Source organism: Oncorhynchus tshawytscha, linkage group LG16 (genome assembly GCF_018296145.1).
Source record: "Oncorhynchus tshawytscha isolate Ot180627B linkage group LG16, Otsh_v2.0, whole genome shotgun sequence".
NCBI lineage: Eukaryota > Metazoa > Chordata > Actinopteri > Salmoniformes > Salmonidae > Oncorhynchus > Oncorhynchus tshawytscha.
In genome coordinates, this window is record NC_056444.1 from 81,930,254 (window position 1) to 81,944,991 (window position 14,738).

The 14,738-nt window shown below is 43.4% G+C and overlaps 1 protein-coding gene across 1 annotated transcript in view; it reads left to right on the forward strand.

Annotated features, from left to right (window-relative positions):
- The window catches only part of LOC112216435 (AMP deaminase 2), a 42,925-nt gene extending 29,075 nt beyond the window's left edge, over positions 1-13,850 (forward strand). The window contains exons 10-18 of the mRNA XM_042299775.1: positions 880-1,074; positions 2,929-3,060; positions 3,389-3,552; positions 3,859-3,985; positions 4,442-4,605; positions 7,934-8,054; positions 9,100-9,273; positions 9,573-9,683; positions 13,405-13,850. Coding sequence (XP_042155709.1) covers positions 880-1,074; positions 2,929-3,060; positions 3,389-3,552; positions 3,859-3,985; positions 4,442-4,605; positions 7,934-8,054; positions 9,100-9,273; positions 9,573-9,683; positions 13,405-13,671 — 1,455 coding nt within the window. The 3' untranslated portion in view covers positions 13,672-13,850. The remainder of the gene's footprint in view (positions 1-879; positions 1,075-2,928; positions 3,061-3,388; positions 3,553-3,858; positions 3,986-4,441; positions 4,606-7,933; positions 8,055-9,099; positions 9,274-9,572; positions 9,684-13,404) is intronic.
- Positions 13,851-14,738: the final 888 nt, after the last annotated feature.

Sequence of the window (14,738 nt, forward strand, 5' to 3'; positions counted from 1 at the left end):
TACAAGGTCCCTCCCTCTTAACTCTAACCCTAACCCTGAAACACTGAAATGTCTGCAACATATACAAGGTCCCTCCCTCTTAACTCTAACCCTAACCCAGAAACACTGAAATGTCTGCAACATATGCACGGTGAGCATATCACTAATCGCTGACTGTGTCTGTGGTTTAACCTCATCACCAGCTGAAGACCAGATTAATTTAGCCTTATTGCAGAGGTTAGGTTATTCTCTGAGGTTAGGTCTACTTCTGATGGTACCGTATGCTCCTGGGGAATATTAATCAGAGCAGGAAGGAAGAAACCTTGAATGGAACCACTCTCCTCAGAGCAGGAAGGAAGAAACCTTGAATGGAACCACTCTCCTCAGAGCAGGAAGGAAGAAACCTTGAATGGAACCACTCTCCTCAGAGCAGGAAGGAAGAAACCTTGAATGGAACCACTCTCCTCAGAGCAGGAAGGAAGAAACCTTGAATGGAACCACTCTCCTCAGAGCAGGAAGGAAGAAACCTTGAATGGAACCACTCTCCTCAGAGCAGGAAGGAAGAAACCTTGAATGGAACCACTCTCCTCAGAGCAGGAAGGAAGAAACCTTGAATGGAACCACTCTCCTCAGAGCAGGAAGGAAGAAACCTTGAATGGAACCACTCTCCTCAGAGCAGGAAGGAAGAAACCTTGAATGGAACCACTCTCCTCAGAGCAGGAAGGAAGAAACCTTGAATGGAACCACTCTCCTCAGAGCAGGAAGGAAGAAACCTTGAATGGAACCACTCTCCTCAGAGCAGGAAGGAAGAAACCTTGACTGTAACCACGCCCATCCTCTGGTTGCATCATGATAGTGCCCTAATCCATCTTCTATGTCTGTGATTCCTTGTAAACCCAGGTGGATACCCATATCCATGCCGCATCCTGTATGAACCAGAAACACCTGCTGAGGTTTATCAAGAGGGCCATGAAGAAGTATCCAGGGGAGATTGTCCATGTGGAGAGAGGCAAGGGACAGACGCTCATGGAGGTGTTCGAAACCATGAACCTCACAGCCTTCGACCTGAGTGTGGACACACTGGATATGCATGCTGTAAGTGGTGGTGGGTGAGGGCAACATGGTCTCCAGGTAATTCGTATTATTATGTACGTAAATCGGTGGACTTCATTTAGTATGATATATAATGTTACATTAGGTTGCATTATGAATGGAATTGTGGTTGTACAGTGTCACACCAATTACAGGATGTATATTCGTACCCGGTCGTACAATTGCATACAAGATGGATGAAATGACTTATCATACATCTTGGAGAATGTACAGTACTATACGACTTTCTCTGAGACCAGGTTGCTTGTTGCACTATAACAACAAAGGAGAACTACGGGAAATTTACGTTGGCAGTTAGGGGAACTAACAACAAAGGTTAGGATCATTTACTTGAAAGGTTAGGAGAACTAAAACGACAAACTTATGTAGCTGGTTAGGTGACTTGGATTAAGTTTAGAATAAGGGTTAGGGGAAGTTAGAATAAGGGTTAGGGGAAGGGTTAGCTAAAATGCTACAGTTGTCCTGCACAAAACTCGAACACGCAACATTTGGATTGCTAGACTGTCGCAACCAACCTCCCTCATTATGTTTCTATCTAAAGTAATTAGACTAGTAGCAGGTATCATACATATATAATATAAACTAGTAGTAGGTATCATACATATATAATATAAACTAGTAGTAGGTATCATACATATATAATATAAACTAGTAGTAGGTATCATACATATATAATATAAACTAGACAGTAGTAGGTATCATACATATATAATATAAACTAGTAGTAGGTATCATACATATATAATATAAACTAGACAGTAGTAGGTATCATACATATATAATATAAACTAGTAGTAGGTATCAACATATATAATATAAACTAGTAGTAGGTATCAAAATATATAATATAAACTAGTAGTAGGTATCAACATATATAATATAAACTAGTAGTAGGTATCAACATATATAATATAAACTAGTAGTAGGTATCAACATATATAATATAAACTAGTAGTAGGTATCAACATATATAATATAAACTAGTAGTAGGTATCATACATATATAATATAAACTAGACAGTAGTAGGTATCAAAATATATAATATAAACTAGTAGTAGGTATCAACATATATAATAAAAACTAGACAGTAGTAGGTATCATACATATGTAATATAAACTAGACTAGTAGTAGGTATCATACATATATAATATAAACTAGACTAGTAGTAGGTATCATACATATATAATATAAACTAGACTAGTAATAGGTATCATACATATACAATATAAACTAGTAGTAGGTATCAACATATATAATATAAACTATACTAGTAGGTACTATACTACTAGTAGGTATCATGCGTCTTGGAGGTGCCCAGACATACTTAAAGTATGACTAGAGGGAGTGAACAAGGAGAAGACAGAGGGTGAATGTCAATAGTCATTAGTAGCTACGGTCCCTCTCCTTCATCCTTGCTATTTGTACACGATTTGCGTTTCAGTTACTATATTAAAAGGGATATCAGTAGTTGCTACATCTATATTTTGACTTATAAATGAATGATATATATACCCGATGATTACTGAAGAATAGTATTTATAAATACCTCATGAGCTTAGTTCAACTGTTGTACACCATCAGAACTCAAAGAATCATTTTGTTTTATTCCAATGTTTGTGAACAAAGTAAATGCAAACAAACACTACATAGCCTCAAAACATGGTTAAACCTATAATGTTGATATAACGGATGGTCGGTCCTCTTATTCCTAGCTCTGTCTGAGAGTTTTTTCGTTGAACTTGCCGATCAGTCACTGCACTTTGAAGATAGACGACCCAGCTGACTTGAAATCTTAACGTTGATCGAGTCTTACTGTCTCCTTTTCTCATCGCAGGACCGCAACACTTTCCATCGCTTTGACAAATTCAACGCCAAATACAACCCCATTGGGGAGTCCATCCTGAGAGAGATCTTCATCAAGACAGACAACCACGTACAGGGGAAATACTTTGGACACATCATCAAGGTGCCTGCTGAATGAGCGCATCATCGATAGAAACAAGTTTTTAGAAAAGTTGGCAAAAACCCCCAAATTATTACATTTACATAAGTATTCAGACCCTTTACACAGTACTTTGTTAAAGCACCTTTGGCAGTGATTGCTGGACCAACCACGTCTGATCCATGATGATGATTTTGACTATAAGTCTCTACTTGTCCAATCAGGGCAAGTGTTTGAATTCTTAGTCCTAGTTCCAGCAGTTGTCTATATAGCTGCGTGTTGTACTGTATTCTAGTAAAGTTGTGCAGTACTTGGCGCCCCCTGCTGACCGGTGTGTGTCTCTGCTCCTCAGGAGGTGATGGCTGACCTGGAGGAGAGTAAATACCAGAACGTGGAGCTGCGTCTATCCATCTGCGGCCGCTGCAGAGACGAATGGGACAAGCTGGCCCAGTGGGCCGTCAAACACCAAGTCTACTCTAACAACGTACGCTGGCTGGTGCAGGTCCCACGACTCTTGTGAGTACAACTATTCCTCTATTCAAGGAGAAGTATGTCTTGTGAGTACAACTAACCTCTATTCAAGGAGAACACTGTCTTGTGAGTACAACTAACCTCTATCAAGGAGAACACTGTCTTGTGAGTACAACTATTCCTCTATTCAAGGAGAACTCTGTCTTGTGAGTACAACTAACCTCAATCAAGGAGAACACTGTCTTGTGAGTACAACTAACCTCTATTCAAGGAGAACACAGTCTTGTTTGGTTTTCCCCTACTTCACTTCCTGCCTCTCTCTTTGTGAGACTTTTGTCTCTCTCTCCACAGTGATGTGTACCACACCAAGAAGCAGCTGTGTAACTTCCAGGAGCTGCTGGATAACATCTTCATGCCTCTGTTCGAGGTCACCATCGACCCCGCCAGGCACCGTGAGCTGCACCTCTTCCTACAACACGTGAGTAAACAACAGGGTTCAGTGGTACAGAGGACCCTGTATTTGATGACGATATAGAAGAATATAGGGCTCCCGAATGGCGCAGTGCATCCTCAGTGCTAGAGGCATCACCACAGACCCTGGTTCAAATCCCAGGCCTTATTGCAACCCACAGGACGACGCAAAATTGGCCCAGCGTCATCTGGGGTAGGGGAGGGTTTGGCTGCCGTCATTGTAAAATAAGAATGTCTTCTTAACTGACTTGCCTAGTTAAATAAAGGTTTAATAAAAAATAAATAAATATGCCAGAGCAGATGTTTTTATCCAAAATAACATACATGGGTACTTTTTCGTATAGGTGACCCGGAAATCAAACCCACAATCCTAATGATACAAGCTCCATGCTTTACCCTCTGAGCCACACAGAACCACAATGATGACCATGACAGTGGTGTGTGCATGTCTGTATGTGTTCAGGTGGTGGGCCTCGACAGTGTGGACGACGAGTCTAAACCAGAGCAACACTGCTTCAACATGGAGAGTCCTCCGCCAGTCAACTGGACTGTGGAAGACAACCCTCCTTATGCCTACTACCTGTACTATATGTACGCTAACATGACCGTGCTCAACCACCTGCGCAGGTACGAGACCACGTGACGCTGTACCGTTTACGCTGATTCTGTCTTTACATTGACATGTTATCTTATCACTGTAAACGCTTGGCTATGTGTGGGAACAGTAGCTAGATCAGGGCTCTCATAGAGAGCTACCTCTCCTGTAGGTTTTTCAGTCCAACCCTTATCTAGTGGTGTACCTATTTCTAATAATCAGCTGGTTGATAAACTGAATCCGGTTAGTTATAACCACGGATGTATAAAAACCCTAGATTGCTGATGCTATGTATTGGCCAATGAGAGGCTTAGGAGCTACCGGTCGGCCATATTGGCACTCCCCAGAAGAAGCAGTCCTCCATAAGAATAATAGAATTCTACAGTATTTGAATGAAATGTTTCAAGGACAAAATTGACATGTATTTAAACGCCCACACCAGTAGAAATCTACTTTTTCGAAAGGCGATGACCAAAGGAGATGACCAGAGCTTACCCATGGTGTTGCACAACCATTTACAGAGCCTTCAGAAAGTATTCAAACCCCTTGACTTATTTCACATTTTATTGTGTTACAACCTGAAGTCAAAATGGAATACATAGATTTTCTAACTCTTTCTATGGCAGATTTATCATTCATTTATTATTTTAAATGTAACCCAGATTTAACTAGGCAAGTCGGTTAAAATTAAAACCTGTTAAAGATAGGGCTGACTTACTGCCCCCTTTGGAGGAATTGCGTGCCCATAGTAAACAGAAACAAAATCTGTCAAAAAATTGCTAATATATGCATATAATAATAATTATTGAATAGAAAACACTCTAAAGCTTCTAAAACCGTTCAAATTATGTCTCTATGTAAAGCAGAACTCTCAGGGCAGCCATTCTCCCAAACTCTCTCTTGGCAACAGAAAAGTTGGGACAAATTTGACGTCATCGCCCCCACCCTTCCCAACCAGCTACAGATCTGGGAACAGTTTCTATCTCTTCAGCGCAATGTCCCCTTTCAGTGGGGCCTGCCATTGTGAGAATCGCACGCTCCCTCGAGGTTTGGCGGGCTGAAACCTCCGGGTCACGCGAAAATACATGCACTTTCATGCGCACGTCGGGTCCGGAGCTCTCTTTGTTCCAAGATTCACCAAACGATGTAGGTTTGTCTGTTCACGCTAAGGATTGTTTTCTATGTTTAGAACATGCTAAAGCTCGATTCTGCACGTAGTTTGACCAGTTTAGTCGACATATAATATGTAATTTTGAAGTTTTGATGCGCATCCACTAGAATTTTGGCTGCATTTCGACCGGGAATTTGTCTGTTTGATAACCTAAAGACACAGACTTGAAAACCAAACGCAGTTTTTGGTAAGTATAACTCCTTCCACGTCTTCTGATCGAAGAACATCAAAGGTAAGGGAATATTTATGTGTTAATTATGGGTTTCTGTGGACTCCGAGATAGAGGAGACATAATGCTAATTTCTGAGCGCCGTCTCATATTATAGCTTAGTGAACGAATTCTGTAACGTTAAAAATAAATGTAACACAGCGGTTGCATTAAGAAGAAGTGTATCTTTCTAACTATATGTAGAACATGTATATTTAGTCAAAGTTTATGATGTGTATTGCTTGTTATCTGACGTTAGCTCCGGCAGATATCATCATTTCTCCGGACATTTGAGTAGCATTTTTGAACATGGCGTCATTGTAAACAGAGATTTATGGATATAAATTGCATATTATTGAAAAAAACATAAATGTACTGTGTAACATGTCCTATTACTGTCATCTGATGAAGATTTTCAAAAGGTTAGTGAATTATTTTTCTTTTAATCCTGCGGTTGTTGATTGCATATTTTGTTCAACGTGGCTAATTCAAATTAGCTGTGTCTTTGGTGGTGGTTTGACATAAATATGTGCTATGTTTTCGCCGTAAAACATTTTAGAAATCTGACTTGCTGGCTAGATGAACAAGGTGTTTATCTTTCATTTGAGCTATTGGACTTGTTAATGTGTGGAGGTTAAATATTTCTAAGAATATTTTTGCGTTCCATGCGCCACGTCCCAGTTAACGTCGGTTCCCAAAGGGGAACCCGAATCCGTAACAGGTGTTAAGAACATATTCTTATTTACAATGACTGCCTACACCGGCCAAAACCGTAACCCGGACGACGCTGGACCAACTGTGCGCCGTCCGATGGGACTCCCAATCACAGCCGGTTGTGATAAAGCCTGGATTCGAACCTGGGTGTCCGTATTAACACCTAAAGCACTGAGATGCAGTGCCATAGACCGCTGCGCCACTTGGGATTCTCAGCCACAGTTTATGGAAGATGCCAAAACAGCTGTTTCTGAATAATAAACAATGCCATGCTGGTGGGTGGTACCCTTCAAATAAAACCCAGCCCCGAATGAAACACAGGCTGTAAAGCGTTAGTATGCCATATTATAGGAAAAGACACCGCATTCACTAGGATTTGTACGAAGTGGGCAGTTCAGATTTGTCACTTCTACTAAGGGGTTCTGCTAAACTAACATATGGAATTGTTTTAAGATGATCATTTAGCTATTTGATTTTGAATTTTAGGACCCGTGTAGGTATAAAAAATATTTAAAAAACTGTTTTTTATCAAACATTGAATATGGTCTTACTGCTATTAGCCCATAGAAACACATTGAATAATACAGTTATACATGGAATAACAGATAGTCAGAAAATAAATCTAAGGAAAGTATGTTTTGAAGTGTCTGTCCTATATCTGAGAGATATAAGACATTTTATAAATGATTACTATTATTTTACTGTTGAATGACCCTTATACCTTTTTCGTGGAATGACCCTTGTACCTTTTTCGTGGAATGACCCGTATACCTTCATCGTGGAATGACCCTTATACCTTTTAGCGTGGAATGACCCTTATACTTTCGATTGTCAATATTGGTTTGTAGCCCAAACCGTTCGAACCCTGCAGACATTTTTTTTGTGAGAAGACTGATTTTTGACTAACATCGCTGTAGCTCGGCCACCTTCCACTGCAGATGAGGAAGTGCCACTGGCGGATACGGTGGATTGAGACACAGCCCATGTAAAAAGCAGATATTTGTTGCTTAAATAGATGGATATTTGTGGGGGGGGGAAATTATAATAATCTAATTAGATTTCCATTTGGACACGGACATAGGCTCTTGGGAGATTTATACTGTGTTGCTACAGTCTTATACAGAACCTCTCTCTTTCTCTGTCTGTGTAGTTGAGTTACAGTATATATGGTTGAATCTCATCCACACCGTACCTCTGTGACTGTGTGTACAAGCAATCGATAAATCAATCTATTGATGAATCAATGATATCTCTGTGTGTGTTTTAGGCAGAGAGGTTTCAACACCTTGGTGCTGCGTCCTCACTGTGGGGAGGCGGGGCCTATCCATCACCTGGTGTCGGGTTTCATGCTGTCAGAGAACATCTCCCATGGACTGCTGCTCAGGAAGGTACTGTACACCTTATCCCCTAGCCCCTAACTCTTATCCCCTAGCCCCTAACTCTTATCCCCTAGCCCCTAGCCCCTAACTCTTATCCCCTAGCCCCTAACTCTTAACCTCTAGCCCCTAACTCTTACCCTCTAGCCCCTAACTCTTACCCCCTAGCCCCTAACTCTTATCCCCTAGCCCCTAACTCTTATCCCCTAGCCCCTAACTCTTATCCCCTAGCCCCTAACTCTTATCCCCTTAGCCCCTAACTCTTGTCAGAGAACATCTCCCATGGACTGATGCTCAGGAAGGTAGGCAGGTCCGGAGGCCTCAGTCATCTACACTCTAGTACAGGGATAATCAACTCTGACCCTACGAGGTCCGGAGGCCTCCGTCATCTACACTCTATTACAGGGGTAATCAACTCTGACCCTACGAGGTCCGGAGGCCTCCGTCATCTACACTCTAGTACAGGGGTAATCAACTCTGACCCTACGAGGTCCGGAGGCCTCCGTCATCTACACTCTAGTACAGGGGTAATCAACTCTGACCCTACGAGGTCCGGAGGCCTCCGTCATCTACACTCTAGTACAGGGATAATCAACTCTGACCCTACGAGGTCCGGAGGCCTCCGTCATCTACACTCTATTACAGGGGTAATCAACTCTGACCCTACGAGGTCCGGAGGCCTCCGTCATCTACACTCTAGTACAGGGGTAATCAACTCTGACCCTACGAGGTCCGGAGGCCTCCGTCATCTACACTCTAGTACAGGGGTAATTAACTCTTACCCTATGAGGTCCTGCTAGTTTTCTGTTGTACTTGATAATTAATTGCACACGCCTGGTGTCCCAGGTCTAAATGAGTTCCTAATTTGTAGGGAACAATGAAAAACTGCAGTGGAACTGGCTTCAAGGTCCAGAGCTGAGTTTGAGGTCTCTAGTATGATCTTGTGAACAATCTAAGCCTAAATTGTTGTTCTTCTGTATCAAGAATGTTTTCAGTCACATGAGATTACAGACCACAACAGAACATATAACTCCTCCCCTTCTCTTCTCTCCTCCAGGCCCCTGTGCTGCAGTACCTGTACTACCTGGCTCAGATTGGCATCGCCATGTCTCCTCTCAGCAACAACAGCCTGTTCCTCAGCTACCACCGTAACCCTCTGCCTGAATATCTGTCCAGAGGACTCATGGTGTCACTGTCCACTGACGACCCTCTACAGTTCCACTTCACAAAGGTTGGTGATGTGACTCGACTGCAAATGACGGAGTGCTCAATATGCCTGCATCCTAAATGGCATAGGGCTTTGGTCAAAAAAGAATGCACTCTACTGTTTAGGGAAGGGCAGTATACAGTGCCTTCGGAAAGTATTCAGACCACTTTACTTTTTCCACATTTTGTTACGTTACAGCCTTATTCTAAAATGTATTAAATAAATAAAAAATCGTTTTTTAGCCACGTTTACGTCTGTAAACGGGTTGATTCCAGCCCTACGTCTGAAAATGATTGTCTTGTATCCATACTGTCCCTTTCCAGGAGCCCCTGATGGAGGAGTACAGCATCGCTGCTCAGGTGTGGAAGCTCAGCTCCTGTGACATGTGTGAGCTGGCCAGGAACAGTGTTCTGATGAGCGGTTTCTCCCATAAGGTACCACTGCTGTTCAGAGCAATATCTTCTCTCTACATTACCTACATTGTTATGGATGTATCCAAATAAATGTCACTAGAAAACAGCTTAAACAAATTCAAATGCAGCTACTTTGTTGTTATCCTAGGGGCACTGTTTGACGTAACTGTAAATTAGTCGTAGTTGGCTAGCTAGCAAGCAAGGGATAAGAACGTTGCCAGCCTGTATGGCAATGGAACATTTAGAATGAACGGCTTGGGCAAACAAAAAGACTTAACAAATGGGTCGTGTTCCATGGTACCCATGGGTTCGGTCAATGGCTTCCGAGCACAGGTCTAATGGCCTCCCGGGACTGGGTAATGACTTCGCTTAGCCTAATACCCTGACACACACATACAGTAAAACCTATTTAAGAAGCATAACACATATACTGGAAATACTGAAGATACTGGAAAATCCCCTATACCGGCTTGGGTAGTAACCCTAGATTTGTGTCGGGACTATATCTCATGGAAGGATGAAATGTTATGAGTCAGAAGTTCACATACACTCAATTAGTATTTGGTAGCATTGCCTTTAAACTGTTTAACTTGGGTCAAACGTTTCTGGTAGCCTTCCACAAGCTTCCCACAATAAGTTGGGTGTATTTTGGCCCATTCCTCCTGACATTTGACTCCATTTGGAAGACCCATTTGCGACCAAGCTTTAACTTCCTGACTGATGTCTTGAGATGTTGCCTCAATATATCCACATACTTTTCCTTCCTTATGGGGCCATCTATTTTGTGAAGTGCACCAGTCCCTCCTGCAGCAAAGAACCTCTACAACATGATGCTGCCACCCCCGTGCCTTAAGGTTGGGATGGTGTTCTTCGGCTTGCCTGCCTCCCCCTTCATCCTCCAAACATAACGATGGTCATTATGGGCAAACAGTTCTATTTTTGTTTCATCAGACCAGAGGACATTTATTCAAAAAGTACAATGTTTGTCCCCATGTGCAGTTGCAAACCGTAGTTTGGCTTTTTTTATGGCGGTTTTGGAGCAGTGGCTTCTTCCTTGCTGAGCGGCCTTTCAGGTTATGTCGATATACTGTAGGTCTCGTTTTACTGTGGATATAAATAATTTAGAACCTTTTTCCTCCAACATCTTCCCACGGTCCTTTGCTGTTGTTCTGGGATTGATTTGCACTTTTTGCACCAAAGGACGTTCATCTCCAGGAGACAGAATGCATCTCCTTCCTGAGCGGTATGACGGCTGCGTGGTCCCATGGTGTTTATACTTGCGTACTATTGGTTGTACAGGTGAACGTGGTACTTTTAGGTCCTTAGATATTGCTCCCAAGAATTAACCAGACTTGTGGAGGTCTACAGCTTGTTTTCTGAGGTCTTGGCTGATTTCTTTAGATTTTCCCATGATGTCAAGCAATGAGGCACTGAGTTTGAAGGTAGGCCTTGAAATTCATCCACAGGTACACCACCAATTGACTAAAATTATGTAAATTAGCCTATCAGAAGCTTCTAAAGAAATTACATCATTATCTGGAATTTACCAAGCTGTTTAAAGGCACAGTCAACTTATTGTAAACTTCTGACCCACTGGAATTGTGATTCAGTGAATTATAAGTAAAATAATCTGTCTGTAAACAATTGTTGGAAAAATTACTTGTGTTATGCACAAAGTAGATGTCCTAACCGACTTGCCAGAAATTTGTGGAGTGATTGAAAAACAAGTTTTAATGACTCCACCTTAAGTGTATGTAAACTTCCAACTTCAACTGTTATATATTATTTTTAAGGAACTCATTCTGGCTTTCAACTTATTCTTGAAAGTTATAATAAACTCAGCAAAAAAAGAATTGTCCTCTCACTGTCAACTGCATTTATTTTCAGCGTGTAAATATTTGTATGAAATATTTCCATGAACATAACAAGATTCAACAACGGAGACATAAACTGAACAAGTTCCACAGACATGTGACTAACAGAAATGGAATAGTGTGTACCTGAGCAAAGGGGGGGCCAAAATCAAAACTAACAGTATCTGGTGTGGCCACCAGCTGCATTAAGTACTGCAGTGCGCCTTCTCATGGACTGCACCAGATTTACCAGTTATTGCTGTGAGATGTTAACCCACTCTTCCACCGAGGCACCTGCAAGTTCCCGAACATTTCTGGGGAGAATGGCCCTAGCCCTCACCCTCCGATCCAACAGGTCCCAGATGTGCTCAAGGAGATTGCGATCCGGGCTCCTCGCTGGCCATGGCAGAACACTGACATTCCTGTCTTGCAGGAAATCATGCACAGAACGAGCAGCATGGCTAGTGGCATTGAGCCTGGATGATGAGCAGGATGAGCCTACAGGAAGGGTACCACATGAGGGAGGAGGATGTCTTCCCTGTAATACACAGCATTGAGATTGCCTGCAATGACAACAAGCTCAGTCTGATGATGCTGTGACACACCGCCCCTGACCATGAAGGACCCTCCACCTCCAAATCGATCCCGCTCCAGAGTACAGGCCTCAGTGTAACGCTCACTCCTTCAACGATAAACGCGAATCTGACCATCACCCCTGGTGAGACAAAACCGCGACTCGTCAGTGAAGAGCACTTTTTACCAGTCCTGTCTGGTCCAGCGAAGGTGGATTTGTGCCCATAGGCGACGTTGTTGCCGGTGATGTCTGGTGAGGACCTGCTTTACAACAGGCCTACAAGCCCTCAGTCCAGCCTCTCTCAGCATATTGCGGACAGTCTGAGAACTGATGGAGGGATTGTGTGTTCCTGGTGTAACTCGGGCAGTTGTTGTTGCCATCCTGTACCTGTCCCGCAGGTGTGATGTTCGGATGTACCGATCCTGTGCAGGTGTTGTTACATGTGGTCTGCCACTGCGAGGACAATCAGCTGTCCATCTCCCTGTAACGCTGTCTTAGGCATCTCACAGTATGGACATTGCAATTTATTGCCCTGGCCATATCTGCAGTCCTCATGTCTCCTTGCAGCATGACTAAGGCACATTCACGCAGATGAGCAGGGACCCTGGGCATCTTTCTTTTGGTGTTTTTCAGAGTCAGTAGAAAGGCCTCTTTAGTGTCCTGAGTTTTCATAACTGTGACCTTAATTGCCTACCGTCTGTAAGCTGTCAGTGTCTTAACAACCCTTCCACAGGTGCATGTTCATTAATTGTTTATGGTTCATTGAACAAGCATAGGAAACAGCGTTTAAACCCTTTACAATGAAGATCTGTGAAGTTCTTTTGAATTTTATGAATTATCTTTGAAAGACAGGGTCCTGAAAAAGGGACGTTTCTTTTTTTGATGAGTTTAGTAGAATAGCAAGGTGTAATTTTTAATTGGGTAGTGCATCGGCAGTTTTCCTCTTGTCAAGTTAGTCATTTCATACCGTAGAGATATTTATAACTTGCCAGAAATGTCCAGATCAACAAGCACATGTCAGTTAATGTTTTTCTAGCATACATTTTTTGCCCTTAGATTTTGTTTTAATTAATGAGTCACTCAGATATCATCGCATGAATACACATTAGACAAAATGTATAGACGTGGTGCTTGCAGGGGGGGGCACGGGATGTTCCCCGATGCTGCAAGAGGAGCCTGAGTGAAAAAGTTTACTTAATTATTTCTTCTTTATGTACCTAGGCCTTTTCCCCAAAAACGTTTTACTCTTCATTTCTCATGTTAATGTCTCCAGAAGAGTTCCATTTCATCATGCCCCTCCCCTTTCTCTCCCCAGGTGAAGAGTTACTGGCTCGGCCCTCACTACATCAAGGAGGGCCAGGAGGGCAACGACATCCGACGCACCAACGTCCCCGACATCCGTGTGGAGTACCGCTATGAGACCATGTGTGAAGAGCTTAACCTCATCACCCAGGCCATCCACACAGAGGAGCTGGCCATCCACACAGAGGAGCTGGCCATCCACACAGAGGAGCTGGCCATCCACACAGAGGAGCTGGCCATCCACACAGAGGAGGGGACACTATGTAAGGGTCCTGTTTAAGGGGAGAGAGGAGGAGAGGAGGCTGTTTAGGGGGCCTGTTTAAGGGGAGTGAGTAGGAAGGAGGAGGAGTAATAGGAAGGAGGAGGGCAACCTTCGTATGGGGCCTGTGTAGGAAGAGGAGGTACAAGGAGCAGGGTGGAGGGGGAGGAGGAGGAGGGAGCAGGGAAGAGGAGGAGGGAAGAGGAGCATGGAAGAGGAGGGAGGAGGAACAGGGAAGATGAGGAGGGAAGAGGAGGGAGGAGGAGGAGGGAAGAGGAGGGAGGAGGAGGAGAGAAGAGGAGGGAGGAGGAGCATGGAAGAAGAGGGAGGAGGAGCATGGAAGAAGAGGGAGGAGGAGCAGGGAAGAGGAGGAGGGGGAGGAAGGGGGCAGGGAAGAGGAGGGAGGAGGAGCGGGGAGGAGGAGCAGGGAAGTGGATAAGGGAGGAGGAGCAGGGGGTGGGAGGAGCAGGGAAGATGAGGGAGGAGGAGCAGGGAGGAGGGGAGCAGGGAAGTGGATAAGGGAGGAGGAGCAAGGAAGAGGAGCAGGGATTAGGGAGGACCAGGGAAGAGGAGCAGGGGGGAGGAGGAGCATGGAAGTGGAGGGTGCAGGGAGGAGGAGGGGGGAGGAGGAGCATGGAAGAGGAACAGGGAGGTGGAGGAGGAAAAGACTAGAGCTGTGCCACACTAGAATAGCAGAATACATCCCCAAAACATACTAAGTGGTATGTGAGTGTGGATACAGGAAGAGACCCTATCATTCAGTTCATATCTCTTTTATATCTCTTCTCATCAAACCCATTGCCAGGACAGAGTATGGAATATATGTACTTTTTTAAAGGAAAATCTTTGCACAGACTTTACTGGCAGATATGGTTTGATAGAAATAACTGTGTGTGAGAGGCCTGGAAGAGATGACAATGCAGTTAATCTATTCCTGTCTGTCAAAATAATTTGTACATTTTAACTTTGTAAATGTAACTGTTGTATCATTTCTGAATGTATTTATTTGCAAGTGAATAGGCTAACATGAAAAAACACTATATTCTCACTCCTGGTCCTTGTGTTATCCGACCCATATCTCCTGGACC